Source organism: Perca flavescens, chromosome 7 (genome assembly GCF_004354835.1).
Source record: "Perca flavescens isolate YP-PL-M2 chromosome 7, PFLA_1.0, whole genome shotgun sequence".
NCBI classification, from domain to species: Eukaryota; Metazoa; Chordata; class Actinopteri; order Perciformes; family Percidae; genus Perca; species Perca flavescens.
The window spans coordinates 15,958,677-15,984,668 of record NC_041337.1 but is presented as its reverse complement, the minus strand read 5'-3'; the positions used below and the strand labels follow the sequence as shown (position 1 = coordinate 15,984,668).

Here is a 25,992-nt window from a genome sequence, read left to right as displayed (position 1 = left end):
ACATTTCAGCATACGTAATCCTATTAAATGCAGTCAGTTATGGAGTGGAACGTTTGGCAGCAGTTCTGCGTTTTTCTGTTGAAAATCAGCCAAAGCCTTTGTTGTGGAGTTGGCACAGTCAGAGCATGAATGAATGGATTAGATATGAGACTAAGTCACACAAGAGAGAGAGAGAGAGAGAGAGAGAGAGAGAGCCGAGGGGACAAGGAGTGTGTTTCCTGCCCATACCGGTTGTGACTTTATTAATGTCCCTATTAATTCCCTGTACATGACACACAAAGAAAAGTCTGACATCTTTTTGGAGTCAGAGGAAGGTGTATGAAGATGGAGAGAGAGAGAGAGAGAGAGAGAGAGAGAGAGAGAGAGAGAGAAAAAAAAAATGGAGTATGAGAGGAATAAAAATAGATTAATATGACAGAATCACACTAATGTGGCATTGCCCGCATAATGAAGGTGGGGCTGTCAGAAAAAATTACCTGCGACCACAACAGCCTCAATACTACACAGCACATGCTGATACAAATAATATATACGGTAGAATTTAATTACTGTAGCAAGATATGTTGTTGGCAGAGGGGCAAAGTGCCACATTGTTCAGAATTGGAATAATGTAATGTGTGAGAAAATATGGTGATAGCAGATTTACATTTGTCTCTCTATATTAGAGATGAAAGGTGCTCCTTTTAATCAAAAGAACATCTGTCTGTCCGTTTGCCCTTCTATGCCTACAAGCTTTTACAATTTATATACGCTGTTAATTTGGGTTACATTTGAGCTCATTATGTGCTTTTGAGCATGAGAAAGGAAGACTATAACCATTTCAAACTTTTAAGGTTAACACTTTACAATAAGGTACACAAAAATGTAGGTAGTTACTGAGGAACAAATGAGGAACGAATGGTTAGCTTATAATTGGTTACTGATTTACTGATCATTAGTGCTTGAATCAGTCAATCAGTAACTAATCATTAACTAACTATTCATTCCTCATTCATTTAACAGTAGCTACCAGTCTGTTTACCAGTAACTAATCATTAGTGTTTGAATCACAGTCAATCAGTAACTAATCATTAACTAACTATTCATTCCTCATTCATTCTTCATTCGTTCCTCAGTAACTACCTACATTTTTGTGTACCTTATTGTAAAGTGTTTGTCCTTTTAAGTGTTTATAGTTAACGTGTAAATATCTTTGGCTTGTATCTGTGATAAATGATATATAACACTGCAGGCTGCACAATATAAACCCTTAATAAGCTGCTTTCCATTCCGTTGCTTTATGTGCAATCTGCGCACTTCCTATGTGTGAATTACTAGAAGGGATTTTGTTGCAAACTGTATTAGCACACATCATCCCAGCTAATTTCACATTAATTAGAAAATCCAGTATGTTGCATATTTAAGTAACATAGAGCAATTAAAAGGTGATTACCTAAAAGAAAATAACAACAATAAAAATGTTCCAACTTGCGTCACGTTGTACTTCAGGAAATTAAAACACAAATACACCTACTGACTCTGTCTCTTGCTAATACTTTGTACACACACACGCACACACACACACACACACACACACACACACACACACACATGCTACAGTATAGTACAGTGCATCAGATAATATAAGGTTCTCTGCTTCTCGTGTGTTTCAGTTGCATCCGGGCGAAGCCTTCACTGTGTATCACACCAGTCCTACCCTGTCCTGTCTTTCCAAGCCTGTGGTGCTGTGGACTCAGCAGGATGTCTGCAAGTGGCTTAAGAAACACTGTCCTCACAACTACCTGACCTATGTAGAGGCCTTCTCCCATCACGCCATCACAGGTACTGTACAACACATGAAGATGCATGCACACAAAGCATCGCCGAAACCATATGTGTCTGATTGTGATTCTTTTGTTGTAATGATTAAACTAATTTTAATCTTTGCAACTATAATAATAGTGCAGAAACAATAAATATTACCTAGGAGTGCTCTTGTAGATGTTGTTGCTTGACGGTGATATCTCCAAAACCTTGTCCATTGACCTATGCTCCTTTTAATAAGCACAGTAGCGATGCTTCTGTAAGACATTGCAAACCAAATGCCATAAAAGGCTTACCAAATGTCACACAAGTTACATTTTTTCCAAAGCTTAGCTTTTTCAACTGGAAACAGGTTCACACCCAAATCTCTCCAAAGGAGATTTAAAAGGCATTCGTGTGAGGTAACAAAAGGAGTGCAGCCTATTTTTGGAGAAGAAAGGGAAAGCCGCGAAAAAAATGGTGGGTTGTCGTTTTTTGAGTTAAAAAAACACGCTGTCCCATACACACACACACACATGTATTTGTTAACAAGCCCACACAAATGCATGCAAGTGCCTATAGACACAAACCCAATAGACACACATGAGCAGGTACATACAAATGTGTACACAAACACACAAATACACATTAATTCACACACACTGACAGACCAGACGGTTGAGCAGTTTCTTTTTTAGCGTCTCACAGAGAACAGATTGCCTTTCTGCGCCGTAGGGTCAGCCACCACTCGCTTACATTTGCATGCACACACACACACACACACACACACACACACACACACACACACACACACACACACACACACACACACACACACACACACACTGCCAAATACATACACACTGGCTTCAGGGTTAACAATGCGGCTACCGTCATAGTTACAGCAGCTCTGATCTGATCATATTATTTATGTATTCTCAAACAGAGAGATGGAGAGAGAGAGAGAGACAGAGGCTTACTGTAGATCCAATTATACGTTATGCATTCACTTGCTGATGTCCAGCTGGAATTCATTTTGCCTGGGTTATTAGCTCCTGTGTTTTCTTGTGCAAATGTTGAGTGAATATGTCTTTTTGTTGTTCATGCATATGGACAGGATCAAAGAATCGCAACAATAAACAGAAGGATGTTGGATCCCACCAACAGCCGAGAAATGGATTCTGTGTCTGCATCATCTTAGTTCAGTGACCTAAAAGTAATTGTATGTCTCTCAGTCTCTCAGTAAGGGCCCCATTACAGTGGAACAAACTGCCTGAGGAGATCAGTGTAGCTTCTTCAGCGTATCTGAAGCTTTTATATTTAATATGTGTAAAGATTCGTGCTATCATTTTTTGTTGTACCGTTATTCATTTTATCAAGATTGCTTTTATTGTTTTATTGTTGTCTGTTTTTATTACTAATATTGTTGGTAGTAGTAGTAGACAAGATTTAGATACAGTAGTTCAGTTGGGTGCTGGTCAAAAGCATGACATAGGCTGTCAGACTATGTGTGCAATGTGATTATAATTCTGTTACAACACACAGTAATGTACTTGTTGTGATGAATTGAGTTCCCATCACACCAGTGGTTGCTTTTTCTATACAAGCAAGTTTGATGAAGCAAACTGGAAACAAGTTGCCAACTACCCACTTGCAGAAAATGTTTGAATAAAGAAGTTTTAAGTTGAATTTGTTTTGGTTTCGTGGGAAACCCCTTCTTCTATGTTTGACAATGTTTACGGTAGTTATTTGTACTTTATTTGAATATTCTGGTTTGTGCAACAAATACTACTTCTACTACTAATAATAATAATACATTTCAGAGAGAAATGTTGTACAGTTACTAGTTATTTCGCAGGTTTTGCATGCTAAATGAAGGATAAACTACGATTGATTATTATTTACGCTACTCTACCTATATGTAGATCATAGGTGCAGTAGTTTGTACCTGAAAGTTAAAACATACTTAAAACCTGAAGAAACTTTTACAAAACATTTTGAATGCAGGACTTTTATTTGTAAAGGTGTATCTTCACACTGGCCTTATTACTTTTTCTAAAAGTGATCCTGCGTAACTTTTGCTAAACAGTGGCCACTGTGGCCAGAAGTAACAATTACAGAATAATGGTAAATGCTAACATGTAGTGTAACAGTCACACATGGAAAGAAGATCAATAAAGTCAGTGAACTAGCTCAGTGATGTTACACAGCACTAATGGAATTACACAGAAACTAACATACATCAATAGTTTGCTAACATTAGCCACCATAAACTACATGTCCTACTAGATGAAGTAAGGCTTTAGCAGCAAAAACTCCTGATTGTATTGAATTGCTTATGAGCTTAACTTTATATTTGTTAAATAATGAATGCCCTATTTCTTCATTCAGAAATCTCAAAGTGTCGCTTTAAGTAAAAGATCTGAAAACTCTACCTCCACCATACCTCCACTACTATGTTGTGACAAGCAATTGCAGCAAAGCAATGCATTAGATTACACTCTTACACTTTTTTTGGCAGTGAAAATGATGGCATGGCGGTATGTGATTTAAAGACCCTGTTTTCACCTAGTATAAATATTGTGATCTGTAACTAGATGAGTTCTCAGAATAATGACACCTGATCATTGTCATTGCCTTGTATTCACACCAGGTGTTTATTCTATGCATTTTTTTGTTGTTGACATTCTGTCCTCACTGTGATAAGAAATCTCAAGTGTACTGTAGGTCACCAGGGTCGAAGTCTTCAGGTGTCAGACAGTCACTAAACTGTCACCTGCTGTCCTCAGCTCATGTATAAATCCTGTCTCATAACTGCAAGCTGTATAGATTGCATTTACAGATGTGGTCTTGCAGTATGGATTGCATTCCAGCTGCTGCTGTATGAATTTATACCTTGCAGTAATATTCAATTTTTTTTTCATGGTAATATACGGTTGCAAGTCACAATGTTATACTAGAATTGCAGCTGAGCCAGATTTAGGATGTAGACATAGAAGGAACATACAGTAGGGCCTATATAGAATATATACTGAAAGTGAAATAAAGTGAATGATGGACAAATGTGACTATGGGCTACACAATTACCTTGGTGCGCTTGTATATACAAGCTGAAAGACATGTAATACAGTATAGGGCTTTGGGGACATCATGGACTGAATTGCTCGCTATCAAAGGTTTAATCTAAAGGCTGTTCTTTTATAAGGAAGTCTTTACCTTCCTCCCTCTCTGATTGCTTTTCAAACGGTTTTAAGTGTCATTATGGTCCTATAGCCGAGCCAGAACTGCTTCCCACTTTTCCACAGACATCGTTAATAAGCAATTTATAGTGAAGCCAAATTGAGAGAAGCGATCTCCATTGAAACAGTTTTTGTTTTTGTGTCTCTTTTCTCCCTTTGACAGCACTAGTTTTTCGTATCTGCAAGCAATTATTTGGAGCTGTATTAAGTCTGTCTGAGGGGAATTGATTTGAGCTCCATTCATCTGCTCTGTCTTATTTGTACTCACACACACGCGCACACGCACACACACACACACACACACACACACACACACACACACACACACACCAAGGGCAATGTTTTTTCTAGGACATACTAGTATTGCTGTTGGCAAGCACACACCAGAGGGCAGTTGGGGAGATGGGTTGAAGAGGGTTGAGTGTGGACCGAAGTGTGTGTGTGTGTGTGTGTGTGTGTGTGTGTGTGTGTGTGTGTGTGTGTGTGTGTGTGTGTGTGTGTGTGTGTGAAAAAGAAAAAAAATAGGTTGTTCCACACTATGTGCTGGAAACAGAAAGCACCTGGACTCTGAGGAGTAGTAAATGATCTGCCTTTACACTACATGTGCGCACACACACACACACACACCCACACGTATCCATTAAACCATTATAAAAGCTAACTTGTTTCTAATGGTTTTGTCTCCAAGGGAGTAGATACTTGCTCACAGTAGAGGTAGCTACTGTCTGTATTGTTCCAGCCTATCTGGTTGTAAGGCATTGACTGCCTGAGAGTTCTGTCTGCATTTGGCTTGCCTAGCTCCAGTGAGAGTAATATCTCAAAGAGTTGGGATGTAAAGAAAAGAAAATCATAATTACTGCTGCTTACTGACAATGTTCAGTAGTCTGTCTGCTTTACTTTAACAAAGCTTTAGCCTTAATGCCTGTACACAGAGGAAACTGGTACAGAAAAGTACTGTCATGATAAACAATATTTGACTCCCACTTCAGAACCACTCTGAGAGATTGAATTCAATACAGAACTCAAGTTCAATGCTCAATGCTTCAGTGTAAAATTATTTCAGAGCATAACCTAGGCCCTTAGGCTCATACGGACAACGGACATTACACAAACCCAAATATTTTTTTTCGTGACAGTATTGTTGTATTGTATTATATCATTTTTAGGTGACATGGGCAAAGGGCTGATTACTACTGTAACTATGACTATACAACTTTTCTATGTTGCTGAGGTCAAGTTGTTGTGAACACTATATGGCTTGGGGCATGTGGCATTAGTTTTTACAGCTGGTTAAAGAGGCACTTAGCCCAGTCCTGGGTACACAAAGGGTCACAACAGACCTGTCTCAGTCTATCACACTATTACATACATAAATCTGTTCTCCAATCTCCAGCCTGTTTTTGTGAATTATGACTTCTGACTCTGTTACAGTAAGGATATGTATATTTCATGGGCTCAGATAAGGGACAAAGGTCTTAAGACTATATTCTCCTTTCATTTACGTTTACGTTCTTCTTTTTCTCTTTTGTTCTGTTCTTCTTATCTCCTGCACTCCTCCGACAGACATGCTTATTAGATGATGTAAATAAAGAAACAAGAAACGCTTAATGATTGTGTACCGTTATCTACATTTTGAGTCTGTGTGTAGATGCGTGTGTGTGTGAGAGAGAGAGAGAGACAGACTGAGACAGTATTTACTATATAAAATACGGACATACTGTATGTAAATAGAGAGAAACACAGAGATACAGAAGATGTACTTATGTCCATGGGAAGAAAATAAGAATGAATGGAATGATATGGAGAGTGAGCAGCATGAGTAATGAGTCTAATTATGATTTGGGCATCGTACAGAGCTGCTGCAGGTATGAGGGATTCCTCTTCTGTCTGCACCCGTGAAGGACATAGCTCCCCTACCCATAGTAACCTGTGTGTGTGTGTGTGTGTGTGTGTGTGTGTGTGTGTGTGTGTGTGTGTGTGTGTGTGTGTGTGTGTGCCTGTGTGTTTGAATATCTAAGTTTTTCATATTGCATTTGTGACTGTTTGAGTGCTGCTTGGTTGTAAAAGCTGTTTACTGTGGGTAATGGTATGTTAAATGTGTGTGTCCCTAGGGTTAACTTCCAAACTCTGTAGTAAAACTCCAGCCGTGCCTAGGCAATCCTCATGTAAGATGACATTTATTGAAATGGGGACATTTCATCGGAAGTAAGGGAAGAATGTAAGAATATTTAGTTAACAGATGACCTTTTTAGGGTTACTGAAGTAAGTCACATATTTACATTAATTGTAGCTTTATAGTGTATTATGTTCCTTGAGTTAACAAGGGAGCTATCTAACATCAGTAACAGTTATGTTGGCGGTGGGATATGATGTTGAGATGATGAAGCACGTTTTGTTATGAGTCTTGAGTTGTCCTACACTTGAAAAGTGTCATTAAAGTAGACCAAGTTACAAAGTCGAAGCTGTCTCCGTGCTCTTACTCTATCCATGTCCCAAAAGTACTTGTATGTAATAACGAGTTAATAGTTAACGCTAACAATAACTAACGTTACACTCACACCAGCCTCTTTACTCTACAGTTAAACATGAATGCATATGCATGCATATGCATGTGCTTAAAGTGTGGGAGAAACCCCACATGCACATAGGATGTGTGCAAACCCCTTGTTTTGAACATGGATACTTTTACTGTGGGGAGGGGCACCTAACGCTGAGATACATAATAAGTATAAATAAAGGGGATGATTGGAAATTATCTTCCATCTTTAATGCAACTTTATCAGTATGTAATTCTTTATGAAATTATCTTACCATCTGGTTGACTGAATGACAAATATACATTGGAGAAGTGAAATTACTTAGCCCTTATGGTTATAATAATTGTGTGTTATTAGTGGAAAAACTTAATCCATATACTCCTCCTGGCAGGACGGGCGTTACTGCGTTTAAACGGGGAGAAGCTAGAGAGGATGGGAATCATCCAGGAGACGTTGAGGCAGGAGGTCCTTCAACAAGTCCTCCAGCTGCAAGTCAGAGAAGAGGTCCGCAACCTGCAGCTCCTTAGTAGAAGTAAGTAACAAGATGGTGTCTGCAGTAATCATGTTTCTGTGTATCTCTGTGAATAATAGTGTTTTGTGTGAGAGAGAAAAAAGAAAAAAGAAAGTGGAGAGCAGTTGGGTTTGGCTAAATTAGAAGGAAGCAGTCTGAAACCATGCATGCCTGCTGTGACATACATGGAGTTGGACATTCAAGTGTAATTGTTTGTGGCTGTGTGTGGTTTTATTGATGGGAGCTTTTGATCTGCCGCGCTGCCTCTGAATGATGGCTTCGGTAAACACTTTTATTATCCAGCCATCAATAAAGTTCATGTTGCTGGCTTCTTACAAGGCTGTTGCTGTGCTTGTTGGTTGTTTTTCTGTGTTCATTGATGGCTATGAGTCATTAAAGAGACATGATTTCCTGTCTGGAGAACTGGATTTCAAATGTTTCCTGGAGACTTTTTTCTTCAAGTTTTGCCACATGTTCCCCGTAGGTCCCTTGATAGATACTACAGGTACCTATCTATCAGAAGAAAATTCACTTAAGTTTAAGCGCAAATATATATATTTTTTAACTCTTCTATTGCATTACACCCTAAGTTGTGATGGATGAGAAGTGCCATAGTTTTTCATGTTAAATGTTCAGAGCACCTTCCAGCTATTTCATTTAAGTTTTCCTTTGGGCACCATAATCTTCAAGATCAAGACCTATATTCAGCAGCAGCAGCAGCATCCTGTTGTTTACTTGTTTTCAATGTTCTTCAGTAATTCAGTATTACAACAAACAAAATATGTCTGGAGGTTTTGGCTGTTTGTTTGACTTCTTATTCATGGAAAACGGTAAAGAGAAAAACCTTTTCTGCAAAAGGAAAGAAATAAAAATAACTGCATATTCACTATTTTCTCTGAATGGTCCAATCTCCCTTGACCTAAGTGCTTCTGACTAAAATAGAGTATTGTGTTAGTTCAGGCAAAGCAATTAAGTTTTTTATTGCCACCAACTGATCATTATGAACTGATACTTGGGCAAGGGCTCTTATAATCACCATCTACATTCAAACAAGTTAAGTGGTCTTTGCAATATGTCAAGCTCACTCTCACTTTCTGATTATTCATGCTGCTCATGCTGCTACTGTTTTTTCTCAACTCTAAAGTCTGCTTTGAGGTAAGAGCTTGACACAAATTATATAAATAACTCTGGGTTTAACGCCCATTTTAATCTATCCATGACCCACCTTTGGGACCTGAGAGAGATTTTGTAAGAGCTCTAGATCCCCACAGCAATATGAAAAGTGTGTGTGGTATACAAAATGTAATATCAAAGATAAGGAACATTGTGCTGTAACCCAGTGATCTATAGAGACTAAACAAGTTATAGAAATGACTGTGAGATGCCTTTTTATGTAAATCAAATGTAATCAATTAATCTGAAGTCATTGAATAGCCTAATATAAAATAGTTATAACAAAACATTGCCAAAAGCTATTCAGGGAAATATCAAACTAAAATCAAATAACAAACCTTCTGCATCATGAACAAAAACAGATAAAAGACAAATGATTGATTCTTCAATTAACAAAGAAAAGTGATCCAGAACCACTCTCCAATTGCAATTAAAGAACAAGAGAACCAGTCACAAAAGAAGACCAGTCAATGTATGCCAGAATAAATTGGGCTGCTATCCAAATATAATACATTAATTCAATCTCATTGAGATACTGGTGATGATATGAAAGATCAGCACTGCTTAAAAACACTTAATATCTCAGCTTGAACTGACTTGTTAGATTATCTTTAGCTTTTTGGCTTTGAAGTTTCACGAGAGAGTGACAGGAAACATAACAAGAGAGAAATGAGGATGCTATGCAACAAAGGTCCCTGGCCAGACTCTAACCCAGCACATGTGCCTTATAACAGTGGATCAGCCACAAATCAGTTTTGTGCTAATTTATTGTTTCATCTCTTGTCATTTAAGCTCATTCCTCTTAGACACTTAGTGGCAAATGTTTTTTAATGACATCCATGCCAATCAAGCATGTTGAATTGAATCAAACTAAATTAAATTGAGAGATGGAATACAATTGGCTGGCAAGTAAGGGGAAATAATGTAATTGCTGTTTGACACTTATATTAATAGAGCAATGCAAATGTAATTTGCCAGTTCAGCAGGCTCTGACTCTAAGCTATAAGGGCAAGCTAATTTGGTGGCCTTAAAAGTAGGACAGCACCCCTTCAACAGCTTCCCACGGTTGAAGGGGTGATAATGGGGGTTGTTTCTGAGTGCTGAGTGTGATGACGTAGTGATAAAGTGGTAGATGAGGGCAGAGGTGATAAAGGTCTCAGTGTGGACTGGAACATTAAAAAAGCAGTTTACCATAAAATTACCTGTGCTGTCATTATCTACGGGTCGACAACTGACCCTTCAGCAAAGTTCATGCAACCAGCAAGCTAACCCATGTCTGTGCATCTCAGCCTGCAAACTAATTAAATGAATGAGGTGTATCCAAAAATAATGTTCAGTCATCAAGTTTCTTGAAACAACTCATGCAGTATGACAAAGTAGTGGTTTCAGGGAAGCCAATGTCATTTGGTCCACCACTTTGGCCCAGACTGAAATATCTTAACAACTATTGATTGATTGCAATGAAATTTTATACAGACATTCATTGTCGCCAGATGATGAAGCCTACTGACCTATGTGTTCCCTAGACTTTTCATGTAGCGCTAATATGAGGTTGAAATTTGTGGTTTTGAGTGAAATGTTAAAACAACTATTGCATGGGTTGCCATGATATTTAGTACAAACATCCATGTTCCCCACAGGATGAATTGTAATAACCATGTGAATTGTCGTGACCGCATCATTATCAGATTAAGGTTTAAATTTGTCCGATAATTAGTTTTTGAACAAATCCCAAAACTAAAGAAAGTCCCATCAGCCCCAGCTGTTATTTGTGTTTAGTGCAGATAAGAAAATGTTGTTTTGCTAACGCGCTCAACTGAGATGGTGGACATGGTAAACATGGAAAAATATCACCATGTTAACATTGTCTTTGTGAGTAAGTTAGCATGTAGATGTTAGCATTAAGCTAAGCACACTGCGATGCATGAGTGCAGCATAGATAGTAGCATGTAGGGCTGGGCAATATATCAATATTATATCGATATCGTGATATGAGACTAGATATCGTCTTAGATTTTGGATATCGTAATATTGTGATATGACATAAGTGTTGTCTTTTACTGATTTTAAAGGCTGCATTACAGTAAAGTGATGTACTCTTCTGAACTTACCAGACTGTTCTAGCTGTTCTATTATTTTTTTACTTAGACATTATGTCCACATTACTGATGATTATTTATCTAAAATCTAAGTGTGAAGATATTTTGTTAAAGCACCAACTGTCAACCCTAGAATATCGCCGCAATATCGATATCAAGGTATTTGGTCAAGAATATCGTGATATCTGATTTTCTCACTATCGCCCAGCCCTAGTAGCATGGATGCAGATGTCAGAATGTGACTTTAAGCAGCTTTTGATTTTGATCCAAACATTGCATGTTTTGGTTAATTGGTCAGTTTGAGTTGTATTAGTCTTTGTCTAGTTTGCATTTGGTTTTATTGGTAGATGTGTTGCAGGTTTTAACAGTCGTAATTTGCATGGTTTTCTGGATTTGCTGTGTTTTGTTCATTGTATGTTGGGCTGGGAATCAAGGTGATGTCCAGCAGCTGTGATTGACTGGACCACACCCCCTCCACAGCTCAAGATTGGCCACAGGATAGTGTGCTGTGCTTGCTAAAGGTTGATGTGAGACAGATGCAGGGAGGAAGGAGGATAAAGGAAAGGAATCGTGGGTGTGACCGGCTGGAGGAGAATTTAGTTTTTAGAAGGCTACTTTTTTTTGCTGTGCAGTAGTAACCTGTTTAATTTTAAATAAATTAGTAAAAGTAAATGAGTAAATGAGTCATCGTGTAGAACTTACATTTTTTAACAATGGAAATACTTTTTTGCTGGTAAAATAGGACATCACACCACAGTGTGACACAGACTCTTGTACACTGTAAGGTTGAGAAATAAATATGGGTAGGAGGAAAACGATGCTGATGTTTTGATGTGTGGAGTAGTAATGGTGATGGTGAAGTATAAGGGTGAGGGCTGGACTTGTAATGTATCTGCAGGCTGTATTGGTTCAAACTGCACTGTACACGACCCACACACACTTCCATCTATTCTCCCTGAAAGATTCTCCCAAAAAATTTACAATTCTGGTGTGATTTAGTGGAGCCTTGTGTCTATACCGCCTGTCAGGTCTGATTCATCTGCAATGGATTTACCAAAGATTAAATATTGATCTCAAAATAATAGAGGATGAAATACAAATAAGCCTGAATTGTCTCTGATCTGAGCCACAATAGCACAATTTACCATGACCCTTACAAGAGTCTCATATTATTCACATCAGCAGCTTTGTAAAATGCACTCTTAAGTGATTTCTTAAAGCAATAAGTGCTCTCTGTGTCTCTCCAAATCCTTTTGAAAATAAAATATGTGAAACAAAATTAAAAGGACAAATTGTAGAAAAGAGCTCAGAAATACCTGAGGGATAAGATTTGAATACGTAGAGGGAAGAAAATGAAGAAAAGCGAGTGGCAAAAAAAACAGGAGTTGTGATTGGAGGTGAGATGTTTAACGGATAGAGGTAAACTACAGGGTGAGATTGCAGATCACAAAGATAAAGAAATGAGATGGGTTAAGAGGTTAATGATGGAGCATGGATAGTTAAAGCAAGCTTGGCCTCATAGCACTTTCGTTCCCTTGCTGTAGGGCCCTATACTTTCCGCTCCATACTAATCTGTCAGGCTCACTTGCTCAAAGCACTGTAATAGCATTTCACACTTAACATGGAATCGCATTACTTCTGTTGCAAATTATTGTTGAAAATGTTGTTCTCCACACAATAACCAAAGGAAGAAATTGTAGTATCAATTCTAAAAAATGCATGTGTCTGAGACTGAAAGAGGCTATAGAATGTGGAAGGTGTATTTGTAGATTAACTCCATGTTTTACTGAAGTTTTGATTAGTAAATGGAATTATTTTTAGGAGAAGTATTTAACAACATAATTACATTTGTATTAAAGGGTCACTTCACCAGTTTCACACATGCAGGTAAGCTTAATAGTCATGGCAAAGACTGCTCAGCCTGTCAAAAAAAATTTATACTGTAATGTCTTACATGATGATGTCCTCAAGGTTGTCTTGAGTTAGGCTTGAGACTTAACATATTTGACAGAAAACCTGCATTGCAAACTGGTAGTAGTGGAGCTGGAAAGATACTATTGAGTTGCATTATGGGAATTGTAGGGAGTTTTTGGAACTTGACCCATACGAGAGACTATCATGGCCTCCACTGCACCAAATTTAACCATTCTTTTTTTAATCTGTCTCTCACAAGTCCCCCCCACTTTATGGAATTACAATACTCAATTTCTGGAGTTCCCCTTTTAAGTTTAACTGTGGTGACTTCTACGGTTAGGTGTTTTGTTCTCTGTAAAAGAAGCTAAGTGTCCTCAGGCTCACAAGAGCACACAAACTCATTTCTTTCCTTTCCCAGTGAACAGAAACATTTCGTACGTATATTTTATCAGCTCACTTCTGAGAATGTTGTCTGCTGGGTATTTCTCTAACAAAGAATGCATGAATGGAACCATGATTTTAGAAATGTGATTATTTGTGTGTACAGCAAACACTTTCTGAAATGAGCCCAAACTCAGAATCACATCCCTTTTAAAGTAGACGCTATAAGAGGAAATCAAGTTCTTCCACATCCGACGATCATAAATTGGACATTTGGGATGGTGAGCGAAGAGTAAAGTTTAGGCTACAAAAATACAAATTTGATTTAAAAAAATGGTTAAACTCATACTGCACTCAATATATGTTGAATGTTTTGAATACTCATCCCCTTTTTTAACCTTCACTGAGTATAGCAACCATCATATTTACCTGTAGTGGTTTGAAAAGTTTTGATATAAACATTACCAATGCTGGGATGCATTTTAACTGACAAACTTTTGGCATCCATTGGAACTCCAACTACTGTATAAACTTTTTACAGCAAACTTTCAAGTCTACAGAAGGTGAGTGTTTGAAACTCAAAACATAGATTTTTATGTTAGTATCACTTTAAACTTAGGGAAAAGTTTCAGGTCATGGTTAAATAACGAAACTTGCTCAAATTCTAAAATCGCTAACAGTTGGTGAAAAGTCAAATCAGAGCACCAAAGTTGAATGCAAATGTAGATACATCCACCACTTCAATCTTCACTGCTATTGTTTGCATTGCATTATTTCACAGTATGTTTGTTTATGTTTATGTACCTTACCCTTTCATTTAAAAGCTATTCCCTTTTTGTGCATAACGTTTGTATTTTTTAGACACCTCACTTTCCGTATTTCATGTATTTTCAGCAGGCTAGGCTGTGAAAGGTAAGGATGATGTTCTCCACAGCCCAGAGCCATACCTCTCTCAGGGCAGTGTGAACCATGCAGGGGTGTTGTAACATCTGGAAAGCTTTGGGAAGAAGGATTCAGATCAGAGCCCAGTGGGGGATGTGCCATCCTACTTCTTCTCAGCCTCTGGTTGTCACCGTCAGCCCCTCCTACCTTCACAACACAACATCAAATTTTCATCAAACTCAGTTTATGTAGCCATCTGCCATGCTTCAGACTCTCAGTGGTAATTGAGCTGAAACAGGATGACCAACCACTGACCCCCTACCCCAAATCAAAAGATATGTTGTTGGCAGCACCTTGGCTGTCGTGGGAAATTGTCTAACGCTCCTGTGATGTTACCCATCCTTGCAGAGCTTTACCCAGAGCTGTACAGTATGTGGCGTCTGCCAGCTGAAATGTAGCTCAGAATTAGAATATGAATGACTTGACAGACAAAGAAAAAGAAGGAACACATCATTTCTCCTCAGCTCAAATTTTGCCCGGTTGCTGTTCATACCCCTCTTTACCATACCGCCTCTTCTCCTCTGCTGCACCTACGCTGTGACAACTCCATAGGGAGCTCATTTAAAAAGGGTTTCTATCAGAGAAGTGGTTTTCTCTGTGTCTGTACAAGCCTCTAGTCATATCAGTGCCTCTCCACCCTTCTGTCTCTCTCCATCGTTTCCTGGATCAGGTTCACTCCAGTGCCGTGTTACATCTGTCTGTGTCGAGAGACAGGTGGCGTGTCTTCCTCGGCTATCAGGAGAGGGGAGCTTGGAGCTGAAATGCCAACTGTCTGGGAGAGTAAAGTCTGTCTTCCCACTGACTCTTGGTGTCATTTCAGGATGGAATGAACTGGCTAGTTGTCAGGGAAACCACCTGGTCACATCTGTTGTTTCAACTGAGAGATAATGACAATGAGGAAAAAAAGCCTTTTTATTACATGCTGATTAGCTTAATGTCATTTCTGCCCTTTGTCGTAAAAACTTTATTATATAACCACAGTGTATATCGACGCAGTACAGTAGAATGCTATAGTAGAAACGTGTGTACATATTATAAGTCTAGCTGTACACCTGTGCTGTAGCTTTAGACCTTTCATGAATGAAATCTCTGCATTTGATTATGAAACACCTTTATTTTGAAGAGATTTCCATTTTTGTTAGTATCTTTCTCTTTAGCAACATTGCAGCAATCGTCATGCACTACCATTACTCTCTTACTTATTCAGTCAGCCAGTGTTTTATAGTTATGAGCCCCATACTTATACTCTGAAAAGGGTCTTAGATGAGACTGATGTGTTTTCAAGGCAGGGTGTGTTTCAGCAGCTTCATGTTGCGATAACAGAGAGAGAGAAATGCCATGCACTGAGGCATCAATAGGCCATGATGTGAGAGGATAGCATTTCTGCACTTTAAACTCTGCTTTTTCTATCCATGTTAATTCTAATAATGCATCCTCCCCCACTCCTTTCTCTCCCCTCTCTCTGCAGCCTCCTTTGGAAACTTCTCTTAGCTCACCCCTGGATCCATTTGGCAGCCCTTTCCCTCATCCCCTGTCACAATACATCTCTAGGAGCCATTGAAGAGCTGCTGTCTTCAGATATGTGAGCGGATGGTGAAAGGGGAGAGGACAAGCCTATAGACTACATGCCAACCGGTCTGGAGGATTCTCATTCAACACGGCCAAGCTGGTTTACAGACACTGAGACAGAGAGACAAAACCCGGCTCAAGGCAGGGGTACCCACTGTAACATAGTGATAAGATGTAAGATTCACAGCCCTAATGATGATGTAGGCCTGTCACTGGTATATGCTTGATTGCAGCAAATCTCCTTTTGGTTTCCTGGTGTCATTTTGATCAGACTGATTTTAATGCTTTACATGTGCACAACCAGTATTTATCTCTTCTGGTTAAGGTGAATGAATAACTCTCTGAACCTTTGAGCCCAGTAATGCTAAAACCATGTGGAGGTTTGTGACGGTTTGTATCGTAGAGTAAACATAGATTTACGTACATGCAGAGCTACCATTCGGCCACTGGATCGAAAGTTAAGGAAACCTCCAGTCAAGCTCCATGTCCCTTTGAAGCTATGACAGGTGCCTGTTTACAAGGAATTAGCTGGTCTTGACTAATGCCAATACAATTCTTATCAATTCCTCACCAACATGTCACACTCACGTTTTCCTCTCAGGACTTTAGTTTTGGGTAGTTTTGTAGCTTTGGAGGTCATCAAAAACACTTTAAGCCGAATGTCATTCCAACAATCAGTCTTTTTCTATTGATCTGCAGTATTTGAGCCAGAAATTATATATATAGATATATATACAGTATGAGCCTTGTAGAATATAATACAGTTTAAATCTACGTATATTGTTCCTTAGTCTTTTATTAATGCAATGGATCCTTAGGACACAGCGTTAATGTGATAGTCACTGACTGTCTATGCTTGATAAAGCAATAATTTAAATGATTAAAGGTGAAGAGGAGGAGCACTGTATGGGAGAAATGATTTGAGTTGCAAGAATGAGGGATGTCTGCTGAGGGAAATGTATGTTTTGCCTGTCACAGCAGCATCATTTGCCAGCCTCATAGCTTCTGTCCTTTGTGTGTGCTACTGTATACTGTATGTCATCTCTCGCACACAATTTCTTTCCCTGGTGTGACACTGTGATTTCAAATGCTCAGAAATCAAAAATACTATGAAAGCTACCCAGATACAAGATTCCCAGCGCGACTGAAGCAAGCACCTTTGATTTAACTCTAGACAGAAGCAGACAGTTGTGTACGACGAAGTCACATACATAAATAATTTCAATACTTAAATAAACAAAACCTCCCCTTCTAGCATCCCTCCATCCGTCCTTTGACGAGGAGTCTTTGGGTAATGTAAGTAATTGACTGTTAAAAGGTAGAAAATACACTATTATTTTTGGATAACCGGATGTACTGTAAATATGAACACTTTTGGTTTCCTTTGTCAGATGACTGATGAGCTGTTTAAAATGCAAAAAAGGAAAAATATGTATCTGCTTTACAGATATGAAGACATATGGTATTGAACATGATGAAAGCTGTCTTTTTAGAATAAACTAATTGAGATTCAGTGTTGGTCTTGTTTTCACATTGTATTAATATTTTAATTGTTTTTATTCTTGAGTTATTAGTATATAGCAATGTCAGCAGACACTGAAACACTGGGACAAGTAGCATTGAAGCAACAAAATATATACCCTCACCAGAAATAATAAATTAACATTAATCTTTGCTCAACTTAAGGCAGGTATCAAAAACCAAAAGTCAACCCTCATTCATCTTGTCTCGAGATATTGTAGAAGAGGTGGGCAAGATCTCTCCCATATGGAGACATTTCAAGTTGTTAAAACAACATGTTTGTTATGTATGACAGATATCATTTCTTGTAATCATTACTGGAAACAAGATGGAATTGGTGTCTTCCAGTCTTTGAGGCAATTCTTTTGGCAGTGTTCCCATCATCAAAACTGATTGTATATAAAAGAGAAGTGAATGTCCTCCTGTTTTTATTTCTCTTTTTTAAACCTACGCACACATGTACACACAGAAACCCATCTGCTTATATTTAAGTAGCACAAAAGTGATATTTACCTCAGTTGCCCTCTCTTCAAATCCCAAAGGTTTTCCTAGATATCCTATTCAAGCCATATCCAAGAAATGCTAAACAGCTCTTGTTTCTCTTTATCTGTCTTACTCGCACTTTGCTAACTTCTTTCTGCTGCTTCTCCTTGCTTTGTTTGCTACTTTCTCCTATTCTTGCTTTCTCCCTTTCCTTTCCTCCTTCCTTTTGCTTTTTAATTCATTATTATTATTACTATTACTATTAATTAATTCATAAATTATTACCTTAAATATCAGTAAGAATAAAATGTCCTAAACAAAGAAAGAAAAACAGTTTAAAGAGAAAGTGCAGCTAATCCAAAGATGAATATAAAAGTCTCAATTACAGTAATTGAACATTATATTTGTTACAAAGTGAGCATGTCTCAAACTTGCACTCGCACTCTGACATGCCATTTTGGGTCCTCGACTCACGACTCCAACTCTGTGAATGCAAAACAGCGCTGCTTGCCTAAAGAGACACACTCCTATTACGCTGTCTCTAGCTCACACACACACACTGGGATCCAATTACTGAGAGACATGAAGCATCTCACTGTTGATAACAAGGCACATGTATGATAAACAGATTCAGTGAAAAGTGGCCTTCTCAACACTGACAGAGAATAAATCCGTGGAGCAGACGGTTGGATGATGCAGTTAATTGGTTACTGTTTACTATTAAATGTCTCTTCTTTTTGAAAGCTTGTCTTTCGTCATCATTCTCTTAAACACCCGAATGCGGAGGCTCTGCATCCAGCTTGTTTATCGTTATCTGCTTGTGGCTTTGATCAGCTGGATCTCAGTCCTCTGACAGCATTGAAATAGAATGAGAAACAATCTGTCTTTTCTCATCAACTACTGTTGAGCAGCCCTTAAGCAGCTGCTCCAATGGAGTTGCTCAGTGGCACAAACAGCTGAAGACTGTAATTTTTCTGGTCAGCGCCCAAGAGTTTAATATTCAGGATACCACTACTAAGCAAATCAGTATATGGAAAAAAAGTGCATGTGTGCTCAATGAACTTGCACTGGAAAGGTCAAAAGATAAATAACACAATCAACTCTTGGATGGACTCTTCAAGAGCCTTTAAGGGCACAGACCACTCCACCTGGCCAGTTTTAAAAACCATTAAGTAGCCTTTTGCTCACTCAGCAGAGGAGAAGAGGGAACATATAACACTGCCACAGTAAAAGGATTAATCACAGGTCAAACAAAGCCTCGCTTGAACTATTCATCAGTGGCCATTAAAGAGAGCAGGAGGCAGACTGTGCAGGAAAATGGCAGTTGTCACTCAGTCGAGAGTGAAACACCCATCAGGCTCAGTGTGTCATTAACCAGCTGATCATCAGCTCACGTCTCCTGAGATCAAAGTAACACACATAACATTGCCATGAAAATCAACTACACATTTAAAAGTGTTAAAGATGCTACAGGGGCCCATGTTTCCACATAGTTTTTGAGCTGCTTCTGACAAATCACAGGAAAGCACTGCCCTCTAGTGGAAGACTGATGCAGACAAACCTTGACTGGACATTAACAATCTGGAAGTGTTTGAAATCTTTTGTCATTTGCAACAATAAAACTAACTTGTTTAATGTTTATATATAACTAAAATTAAAAAAAACGGACAAAAGTTTGGGGTCATCAGTTGCATTGTTTTTTTAACCAGGGCAGCAGTTTTCAGATTACATTATGTGTTTACATAATTGCAAAAGGGTTCTCCAATGTTTTCTCAGTTAGCCTTTTAAAATGATTAATAAACAGAATGTGCCTTTGGAACATTGGATGAATGGTTGCTGATAATGGGCAATGTAGATATTCCATTACAGATCAGCCACTTCTTTCTACAACAGTCGAGAACCCTTTTGCAATTATGTAAGCACATAATGTAATCTGAAAACTGCTGCCCTGATTAAAAAAAGAATGCAACTGATCTCAGCTGGTATTCTGTCTGTAATGGAGTGGAATGGAAATTTCTAAGTGACCCCAAACTTTTGACCGGTAGTGTACATTTAGACAGTATACAAAAGACATAGCATATTAGCAAAAACATAACTTCAACTAAAATGTAAGTGGTTAACACCTGTACGTTTAATTCATTAATGCTTTGTTCTTTCATCTTCCTGATTTGTGTATTATTTTTTTATATTAATATTTAAAAGTATTGTATAGGCCTACTCTTGTCTGTGTGTGTCTTAGTGACATTGTGTTACAAAGTGTGAAAGCCCCTTTGATTTAAGTGATATTCATTAAACAAAATAAAAATGCAATTTATTTAAACATACGTGATTCTTTGGTTGATACATCACAGTAAACTTGGAACAAAATAGAGGCTCTCCTGCCCTCCACTGGCAATGCTGAAAACCTTCTTTTTTTTTTACACATAGCCTACATTACATCATGGTTTCAGATGATTTCCACTAATAGGAATTATTAGGTCATGACGACTGGCACCAATCAAATAAGAGAGACTCTCTGTTGTTTTACTGAAACCGAGTGAGGTGGCAATGATGCCATTAATAATTCATTAAGTGAGCTGTGATACAAGGAAGATATGTGGCTTCACACCAAATGTTAAACATGTATTATTAGCTGATTTATGGGGAAATGCTAGGAGTGTGCACATAGCCTGTAGTAAACTTACACCAATTAAAAATCCAATATTGACTGTAGGCCTATGTGCTGTTGAACTGGTAATAGGATTAATACATCATTCCTTAATATTGACCTTGGATTTTGGGATTGTATGATCGATTATTATAAAAGTCGGATTTGTATATTGTTAAAAAAATTCATTCATTATTGGGGCTTTTTTTTTTACCCATTAGGTTTAGCAAACATTGTTGTTCCAGTGGTTTTTGGAGAGGGATACTTGCATTGACTGCATAAGCACTTGCCTCCGGTAAGGTAACCTAATGACAAAGAATAGCCTCCTGCAGACTGGACTATAATCATTTTCCCTGCCTGATTTGGCTGGAGGGCGCATGGTGAGAACATTTGGCAGCAACCAGATTAAAATACTTGGCGAAGGTTGATTTAAAGAATTTAAGCGCTGACCCTTTTTCGTCAGGAACGAGCGCCGTTACGTCGGAAGAGCAGCACGAGCCGGTATTGCGGCGACTTTATTAGACAGAAACCCCAATTAATCTGTTCGATAATAGATAATAATAACGCGAGAGTTTGCAAGTTGCCTCAAGACTGTAGTTGCAACTGTCAAAGGTGGAGTGGATACGCGCATGACCCAACACACATTACTGTAATACTGTACACGGCCGCCGAGATAATATCCGTATAAAAAAGCGAAATAATCCCGAGGTAAGGAACCGAGGAGTGAACCAAAACCGACCGAGGTTTGGCTTTTCTGCTCATTTTCCTTCGCTTCGTTTTCTTTTACTCTAACCAAGTGTTTCGCCGCCGTCGAAATTACTGCACTAAATATATTTGTGTGCCTCCCTTTAGCTCCAGCCAGCGCAAGGATTTTTTTTTACTCCTCCTTCGTAATAAAGTCGCCATTTTGCTTCACTGCCTATAAACCATCCCGTATTCTAATATTTTCCTCAAGGAGTCGAGGACCTACCTATATTTTCCTGGCTATTTCTAATATTTCTGGATTGTTTAACGAGAAGACAGAGATTGAAGAAGTGCCTCGTGGTGTACATATTAATGCAGGAAAGGAGGGGGGCAAGGCAATTGGAAACTGGGAATAAGGTGAAAGTATCCAGAATTTATTTTCATGTACAGACGAAATTGTCATTTCTCTTCTCCTGCCCTGCTCTTTTTTTTCTCCCACCTCGTCGTGGTCCGCAGAGTGGGGGTACAGGACGACAGTGACGACTGTCCACTTCCTTTCAGATCCCCAACCCCAGTCTGACCGGTCCTTGACGCACAGCAGGTGTGATTGCCATGTAACATAACATTGGTGGAAAAACGCCCACTTCGGTGTCTGTCTCCTGACCCCCTCCTCCCTCACGTGGGTGACCCGGGGCCACCCGGCCCCTAGTGCTGGGTGACTGCCCGACAGTTCAGGTAGGTGTGGCCGACCAGAGGAGCACTCTTTTTTTTCTTAACCACATAAATAGGCAACTATGTAACCTTGTTGTAGTTCTCACACACACACACACACACACACACACACACACACACACACACACACACACACACACACACACACACACACACACACACAGCATGGCAGTGTGCCACGTGTGTAGCTAAAATACTTATTTCCAGGTTGGTTTGTCAGCGGATTGCGAGGGAGATGAGAGTGGGTGTCACCATATTTTGTTGTGTCTAGCTAAATGTATGGTAATGTAGGACTGAGGTTTACTTCTAGAAATCTTTTATGAAAACACCAGCTGCAATGTTATTTTAAAAACATTGCTGAACAAATGCCAAGGCAAAACATAGGAAACAAAAATGCATTGTGTACAAAAAAGTACATATGTCACTATTGAAACTCCCAATGAAATATTACAAGCAGCATTCATTTCACCACTGATAATTGAGCATATTAATGTGTCTTTATCTCTCTCACCACCACATCTGTTTATTTTAAGTAGTAAAATGCTTGTCTTCTCTTCACACTCTTGACACATCATGCAGGAACAGGAAGGTGTCTAGTGTGAGTGTGTGCATATTTCTGCAACTTGCATTGTGCAGCGAGCTCACTGTGCTTTTTAAAGTCAAATGTATTAACAACTTATAACAAACTGTGAGCGTATTGTCACTTTGACGGATGAGCCATCATCGCTCAATGTACAGTGAGTAGCATGTCGTGTAAATGGACACCGAGTGGCCCCAACCGAGTGACCCTTTGTGTGCTGTTGTAATTCATTAGGAGAGTGACATGAATGTGTGCTAAGAGAAAGCATGCTGGATTGTAATCAGTCCCACTTAGCATAATTAGCAATTGTCAGCCTTCATCCATTAGACTGTCCCATGCTGGTAGGAAATGAGGGTTCAGTACAGAGCCCAAAACTGGGCTTAGTATGGATGATGGTGGCATGATGTTTATAATAGATTGGTGGACTATGCTGTGTAATCTATCCACTGTAGCAGTCAACAAATAAGAGATTAGCTCTCACTTAAAGCAAAAAACATGTTGCTGCTGCTGACTACAAGTTGCATCACTGTTTTCAATAATAAAGAAAGAAGGCAGGAAAGTAGCTTTGTACCCCTCTCTCTCCCTCTTTGACTCACCTTTTGTCTAATGGGCAGAGCATGGAGTTAGTGTGTAAGTGAGAATATTGATTTTGAAATGAAACATGGAAGGTCACACCCTCATTACAACTGCAGATGATGTGTGTGCCTCCACTCAGATAACGTTCAGTCCAGTAGCACCGATGGCCGACATGAAGTGCATTGTAGAACAAAGGGACCACATCGTCACAGTTGACATTGCTAATAATGTTTTGACAAGCAATGGAACGGGATTAATGAGCATCAGAAAGTATCCCAATATCGCCTCTAGCTACCAATCTCTCCTGTGTGATTTTGTACCCCCACAACTACCATTGCAGGCATGGAGAGCCCAAGTGGCCCCAGGCTTGGGAAGCTGTCCTCATCAGGGCTGCCAAGGGGCCGGACCCCCAAGCATGGACATCCCCAGGAGCCTGTCAGAACCAGGCCAGGCCCGGAAAACAACAACAAACACAGTGAGTGACGAGCCACTGCTACACTTCATGAAATGAAAACAGTATTCTATGCACACACTTTAGATCACAGTTTGCAGCGTTTCTTCACAGATTGTTTTAAATGTGGGAACTAAGAAAGGTTTTGTTTGTGTGACCCAGGTTTTCTCTTGACCTGAAAGAGTTATACATACAAAATGACATACTAACACATACCGTATGTGATGGTTGCAATAGTATTCTTGCCAGTTTGTCTTTATATTCCAATGGCTTTAGACTGGCTGGACTTTTTTTTAATTATTTAGTAGCTTATGATAGCACTAGGCAGGCTGTTCAGAGCTTTGGTGTTGTTTCTCGAGGATTTGATCACTTAACGCATATACTGTAACTGTCTCTGTTGCTTTTTTGAATGGATTATATTTTACTTAGAATCAATGGTTCCCCAGCCTCAAGGTTATTTTACCCCTCTCACCACAGAAGGGCCTGGAAACTACATTTTCCATCAGAGTGCCTTACAGTGAGAAAACCAAACAAACAAGTATTGCCAAGCACTGACATTAGTGAAACCCTAAGCCATCTGGATGGAGATGGAAGATTTTGGAAAGAGAGAGCCGGGCTGGGGAATTATATTTCAATCCAATAACCAGCAGATCATCAAGACATTGTTAATAGAGTCAGGCAGACTTGGAAAACTGGAGCTGTTCTAATATGACCCAGTTGTTTTGGTTGCTACAAAATAGCCCCTCATTCACAGACACACACAGCACCAGCACTAGACTAGATGCTTCAATTTATTTTTTTTCATGTTAATATCAGCCCTGTAGGCTGGATTAGCATGCCTGTGTGGGTGTGTGCATGTGTGTGTGTGTGCTTGCTTGCTGTGGACAGTAATACAAAGCATATTTTGCAAGACAGAACTCAGAGTGCAGTTAGCTTTGGACAGTTTTTTGTGGCGATTTAAGTGGTGAAACCATTTATTAAATTGTTTTAATTGTATGTCTTTATCTGCTTAATCTTTCTATAGTTAGCAGGGTAACACAGGCTCACAGTATGGTTTCCAACTCACAGGCTGCCGACTGATGTGCTGCTTTTGCTCTTAAAGAATGTATTGTAGCAGAACACAGTGTATTTGAATGACATGTTTTTCTCTGCAGCCTCTCAAAGTGTCATGTTTTATAGAGTTTTTTTTTTTATATAGAGGTTTTTACACTTTGTAACTCAGTAAACAAGATGTGTTTATAGATCAATCACTGCAAAGATGGTAGTGGGGTCTGGGCTGATTGTTTTGAGACTAAAGGCTAGAATTGAGAGAAGCCCACTTGGCTGAGGTTCAGTAATAAGTACCGGCATGATTGTGTGTGTGTGTGTGTGTGTGTGTGTGTGTGTGTGTGTGTGTGTGTGTGTGTGAAATGCTTTCACAGGTAATGGTCCTGGTCTTTTCGGGACTTTTTGTGGTAACTTAAGACTACCGTTTCTATTTGTCAGTTTCATTTTCTTTTCCCACAGTTGATCTGCTTTGACTTTCATTAAAATAGAGCTTCTCAAAATAGTAATCATATCAGTGTTTTTGATAGTACAAGTCTGTGCTAAGGACAGCTTCCAGCACAATTTGATTGCACAAGATACAAATCTGCATTCCACTTGTAGTTGAAGAATCGTCTTGTTTGGCTGGAAAGTTGCTCCTATCCGGAACATTACATCAGGGGTTTTCCTAGACTTTAGAGGGGCTCAGTTGGTAACATTGCCAGTGGACTGAGTTTTATGTGATTATGAGGTTTGAAGATTCTCTAAGAGCATCCAGCAACCTAAAGGGGAACCACAAGGCTACTGAAACACGTGCACATCCTTGTGTAACAGTAGGAATTAATTTAGACACAAAGCAGAGCATGAGAAATGCATGAGGAATTTTACATTTTCATTTCATCTGGGCACACGATTACAGTGGCATTTGTAATCCCTAACCACCACACCATAACTGCAGCATGTTATGATTCACTCAGATGTAGTTGAAACTAAAGCAAAGAAGCTATTCATTGACTTTGATTGGACTTTCTGTATTACCTCCAGCAAAACACTATGTCTATATCAAAATGCATTACCTTTTCAAACGACAAGCCATCCACTCAAATCCTCTACTGGACTCCTTTTCCTATTACTCATCAGTGCCTGGT

The 25,992-nt window shown here is 39.1% G+C and overlaps 2 protein-coding genes across 10 annotated transcripts in view; both read left to right on the top strand.

The window, feature by feature from the left end:
* Nucleotides 1-17,528, top strand: part of samd10b (sterile alpha motif domain containing 10b) — a 48,613-nt gene extending 31,085 nt beyond the window's left edge. Inside the window, exons 3-5 of one of the 2 annotated variants that reach the window (XM_028583861.1) lie at nt 1,653-1,821; nt 7,950-8,090; nt 16,047-17,528. In XM_028583861.1, the coding sequence (XP_028439662.1) occupies nt 1,653-1,821; nt 7,950-8,090; nt 16,047-16,069 (333 nt within the window). In that variant the 3' untranslated portion in view covers nt 16,070-17,528. Of the gene's footprint in view, nt 1-1,652; nt 1,822-2,899; nt 3,051-7,949; nt 8,091-16,046 lie in introns of those variants that run through there. The other variant, XM_028583862.1, reaches the window with a different exon arrangement.
* A 3,583-nt stretch (nt 17,529-21,111) lies between these two features.
* znf512b (zinc finger protein 512B) overlaps nt 21,112-25,992 on the top strand; it is a 29,647-nt gene continuing 24,766 nt past the window's right edge. For 2 of the 8 annotated variants that reach the window (XM_028582850.1, XM_028582848.1), the window contains exons 1-2: nt 21,418-22,217; nt 23,711-23,845. In XM_028582850.1, the coding sequence (XP_028438651.1) occupies nt 23,713-23,845 (133 nt within the window). In that variant the 5' untranslated portion in view covers nt 21,418-22,217; nt 23,711-23,712. The other 6 variants (XM_028582846.1, XM_028582843.1, XM_028582847.1 and 3 more) reach the window with 6 other exon arrangements.